This window comes from Gaeumannomyces tritici (assembly GCF_000145635.1).
Source record: "Gaeumannomyces tritici R3-111a-1 unplaced genomic scaffold supercont2.2, whole genome shotgun sequence".
In the NCBI taxonomy this organism is placed as follows: Eukaryota; Fungi; Ascomycota; class Sordariomycetes; order Magnaporthales; family Magnaporthaceae; genus Gaeumannomyces; species Gaeumannomyces tritici.
The window spans coordinates 194,699-199,249 of record NW_008804546.1 but is presented as its reverse complement, the minus strand read 5'-3'; the positions used below and the strand labels follow the sequence as shown (position 1 = coordinate 199,249).

At 59.3% G+C, this 4,551-nt stretch overlaps 2 protein-coding genes across 2 annotated transcripts in view; both read left to right on the top strand.

The window, feature by feature from the left end:
* Window positions 1-952: 952 nt before the first annotated feature.
* On the top strand, window positions 953-1,496 carry GGTG_02623 (hypothetical protein; the record flags this gene model as incomplete). Its single annotated transcript, XM_009220397.1, has 3 exons — window positions 953-1,014; window positions 1,185-1,258; window positions 1,324-1,496. The coding sequence occupies 3 exons, from the start codon at window positions 953-955 to the stop codon at window positions 1,494-1,496; spliced, it is 309 nt and encodes a 102-aa protein (XP_009218661.1).
* Window positions 1,497-3,220: 1,724 nt separating this feature from the next.
* The window catches only part of GGTG_02622 (hypothetical protein), a 2,491-nt gene continuing 1,160 nt past the window's right edge, over window positions 3,221-4,551 (top strand). Inside the window, exon 1 of the mRNA XM_009220396.1 lies at window positions 3,221-4,546. Coding sequence (XP_009218660.1) covers window positions 3,837-4,546 — 710 coding nt within the window. The 5' untranslated portion in view covers window positions 3,221-3,836. The remainder of the gene's footprint in view (window positions 4,547-4,551) is intronic.

The window sequence follows — 4,551 nt, the reverse complement described above, 5'->3', positions numbered from 1 at the left end:
ACCCTGTAGATACATCAGATCTTCTCGGACCCGTGGCGTTCCTCGCTCCCCTCGCCACATGTGGGATGCTGCAGGGCGGTAGGTAGGACGAGCCGCTGTCAAAAATAGCAAAAAGAAGAGAAAAAAAATCAAAAATCGGCACGCCTTGGCCAAGCTCCTCCCTCGCATATGTATGTCAATGTCCACAGGGCTCTCTCTCGCATCATAACCAACGAACTGCCTTGCCCACCGTCCCCGGGTCTGCGGAACCCTGGCTGCCCACCCTGAGGGGTCTGCGGCACGGAAAGGCTTGGTTGGCGCGGGTTTAGACTTTGCGGCCTTTTTGTACTCGGGGAGGGGGTGGCGGTGGTAGGAGCGAGGCAAAAAAAAAAAAAGTCCGTACAGAGAGCCACGAAAGGTCAACTGAGGTTCCGGACTGCTGGCCTGGGGCACAGCGGCTTGCCTCGCTGGCGGTTTCTTGGTCACTCGGGTGCTAATATATGATGCCACGCAGGCGGCAAAGACGGGGGTAGCACAGCATTGCCAGTGAGCCAGCCCGACTAGCCCAGTTGGTCCGCAGCCGCATCGTAAGAAAACGTTCTTCTTATTGCTGTTGGGGAAGGTCTGTGGCGGCACGGGATTCTCTCTACCCCGCCCTCGCCCCTTTTGCTATTAGACGGCAAAACACACACACACACACACACACGCACACGACTGCCCGCCCGCTGACCGGGATATGGACGGCCGACAGTGTTGGCCCCCCTCCATCCCTCGCTGTCCTGCATGTCTCTGCTCCTTACCTTCGCACGGGGCATGGTAAGCACGGGACGCAGCCGGGCGGCACACCGAGAGGCATCGTCCCTTTTTTTTTTTTTTCCCCCACCCGCCACCAGATCCTTCTTTGCTTTTTCTGTATGCGGTCAGCACTGGGCTTGCCTTGTCTCACCCGCGTCAACAACACAGAGTTTTGCCCATGCTCGGCTCAGGCTCCGCTGCGGTAGGCTGGGCCGAGAGGCTTTTGATGGGATCAAAGAGGTAAAATGGCTCTGGTCGGAGCTTTGCGGGCGGCTTAGGAAGCACCCCCCGGCCTCGTGCTGGATTTAGAGAGACTCGGGTTATGCCGAGGTCATGAGCAAGTCGCAATGCCTTTCACTTACTGAAAACTCTCAAGGCCGAGCACACTGAGGCAAAGCCGTCTAAAGCAGACACAGGAAGCGGGTAGAGAACCCGGATCCGCCGTCGCCGACGCGGCGACGGGCTGGGTGGAGGGAGGGCCAAAGTGAGCACGGTCCCCGTAAAGAGTGAGGCTCTTGTGTGTATAGTGCCGGTGCTAAATATAACCAGAAACTCCCGGTGGCCAGAGCGACTGGCAACAGCCTCGGTATGCCAGTGTCAACGGGGCCGGCAGCACAATGCACCATTCCCGGGCCGAGGGGCTTGGTATGCCGCCGGGCGCCGGGCACAAGCCTTTCTGCTTTTCGTCTATCGCCCACAACTCTCCTGTACTGCTATATTGACTCTCTCTAAGCCCATATGTGCCTTTCTGTATTTTCACTCCTACTCCAAAAAAAACAGTACCAAGGGAGAGACGAAAGCAAGTCTCGTATCATCGCTGTACGCGGGGCTAGAACCCCATCGCCCCTCTGGAAGCTCCGAGCTGCAAGCTGCAGACTCTGCAGCGATGTGGCCGTGACAGCGGTGGGACGGCGGGGCCCGCATGGTCTGGACTTTGTCCCACCCGTGCCTGCAATGGCAGGACGGCACGGGGTGGCTATCATTGCGTTGTGCTTGGCTAGAGCGTCCTACTATCTAGTCGCCCCCCGAGCCAGCTTGAGGGAGGCGTCCGTCGCAGCCGATGGGCGCTGTCGGGTGATGCAGGTTGCGCGCGGTTCGTCACCATCGCTGATAGGGGGAGATATCAGTTGTCCCCCCGCGACGGCCAAACCTTCTTCCAACCCATCTCGAGGCAATACAACTCACACCCGACGGTCGGACCACTGGCCCGACTCCGACGAGCTCATGTCTGCCTCCCAAGCCTTGAGGTCTGGCTGACCGGGGGTTTGGTTGTTGTTCGAGAAGGGGCCGGTTCGAGGGGGGCAAAAAACGCAAGCGATGCAACATTGCTGATCAGTATTGCTGAAGATCACTTCCTCTTGGACTCTTATGCGGTATCCGTCTGCTGCTGCTGCTGCTGCTTCTGCTGCTGCTGGGGGCGTGTGGGCATCAAGAAAGAAAGCGGGCTTTGGACCCTGATTTGCCCTGGGGAAAATGAGCCAATTGGGAGGTGATGTGCAGCAAATGGTACGCTCTATCGACTCCTGGTTACCTGCGTGTACATGGCAAGGTCGGACGAGCAGCGCCAAGAGTCTCTCGTCCCTTTTGGTACACATTTTTCTGCTTGTTCGTCTTTGTAGGGTTTTTACTACGACCTTACCGCGCGCTTTACTGAAAAAGCAAAAAAAAAAAGACCCAACTCGACCAAACCAGCATGTCCTCTGCTCTGCAGCTATACCCATTTGCATCACCACCGCAGGGTAACTGTTCCACTCGGACTGGGCCTTGCCTCTTCCTGTCGCCTGCCTCCTGCTGCTGGTGCTGCTGCTGCGGGGGGCGGGTGAGGACAAGATGCGGGGGAGCGTTCGACAGGCTGGTAACCAGAATGGATCCAGGTCTGCTACCCCTCACCGAGGGTTGTCCGACCAAAGAACCAGAATAATGCTCACGGATACGACAAATATGCGTACATGCCTAGGTAAACATGCAGTGCAAGCTCGTTTAGATCCTTGTCCGTGTGCTTGATGTTGTGATGTCGTCGCTCGGCTGTCAGCGGGCGGACAGCAAGGAGGGTTGTAATTCCCCTATTAGCAGTTATCACTCAAAGCACTTTGAATATCTATCTAGTTTGAAAAAAAGCCCGTATTTTCCAGCTCGAGGGGGGGGGGGGGGGGGGGGGTTGTTAGGACAAGACTGATACGCTTGTAGCCACCCACCACCCCACTCGACCGCCGCCGTCGGACACGCGCGTAAAGCGGAATCCCCACGTTGCGTTCTTTTCGGATAAGCTTTTCTTTTACGTTTGACACATAGATCCGACGGAGGACCCCCTTTCGGAACTCGGGCTGGTGCTCGGAGATGGTGCGGGGAAAAGGAGAGGAGACTCGCGGGGGCGCGCGCCCCGAGTTTGCCTGCCGGTGTCGGCTCGTGGGTCACCAAGTGACGTATATGCTCTCAATATGTGCCACGGTGATATAGAAATGACCTCGGAAAACAAACCTGACTGAAGGGAACATATTGAAGTCTCTTCCCTCACTGACAGAGATACCCAAGCGGGATCCAAAGGCACACTCGACAGCCGACGTCCCCTTCTTCAGCCAGACACTCCAATCGTCCAGAGCGTGCTGGGTACTCGTGCCAAGTCCCCGTGATAGATATCAAACAGACACGTGGGCGTCCGCCGCCACCATAAACCCACCCTCATAACCCTTTCTAAAAATGGCCCCTCCAGCCCTGGGCATCAAGGTCAACGAGCACGGCATCCCGAGCTTCGACGACCTCCCACTCCGGGCCGGCGACCCGCCCTCGTCGGCCTGGGGCCTGTACGGCGACTCGGACGAGCTCGGCACCCTCAACCGCCTGACCGACGAGCGCGTGGCGGCGGCGGCCAGGGACGAGATCAAGACGGGAGTGCGGTAGGCTGAGGGGTTCAACTTTTGATATTCCCAGAGATGGGGGAGGCTCAAATCATACACATCTAACGTGAGAACGTACACACACAAAAAAAAAGAATCTCCCTAAACTGGCCCCTCGGCGCCCAGAAAGCCACCCCCTTCTTCGACCGCCAGCCCTTCCGCCACCACATGTACGCAAAGGCGCCCCACACCGTCAATGACGACGTCTGGACGTTCAACTCGCAGGTGTCAAGCCAGTGGGACGGCCTGCGCCACTTTGGCTACCAGGCCGAGCGCCTCTTTTACAACGGCGTGACCATGGACCAGCTGCACTCCTCCGCCTCCTCCTCCTGCTCGCCCTCCACCGTCAACGGCATCCACGCCTGGGCCGAGCGCGGCATCGTCGGCCGCGGCATCCTCGTCGACTGGGAGGCCTGGCGCACCTCCCAGAACCTCCCCTTTGACCACTTTTCCGCCTCGGCCATCCCCCTGTCCGACCTGCTCGCCTGCCTCCGTTCCCAAGACAACACCGTCCCGAGATTCGGCGACATACTCATCGTGCGCTCGGGGTGGATGGCCGCGCTGGCCGCCAAGCCGGCAGACGAAATCGAGTCGCTGACGAGGCAGCACCCGCACACCTTTGGCGGCGTCGAGCAGTCCGAGGACGTGCTGCGCTGGGTCTGGGACAACTTCGCGGCCGTGGCGGGCGACCAGCCGTCGTTTGAGCGCTGGCCCAGCCCCGAGGGGTGGCTGCTGCACGAGCGCCTGCTCGCCGGCTTCGGCTGCCCCATCGGCGAGCTGTTCCACCTCGAGCGCCTGGCGGCCCACTGCAGGGAGGTGGGGAGGTGGTCCTTCTTCGTCGCGAGCGAGCCGTGCAACGTGGTCGGCGGCGTGGCCAGGTGAG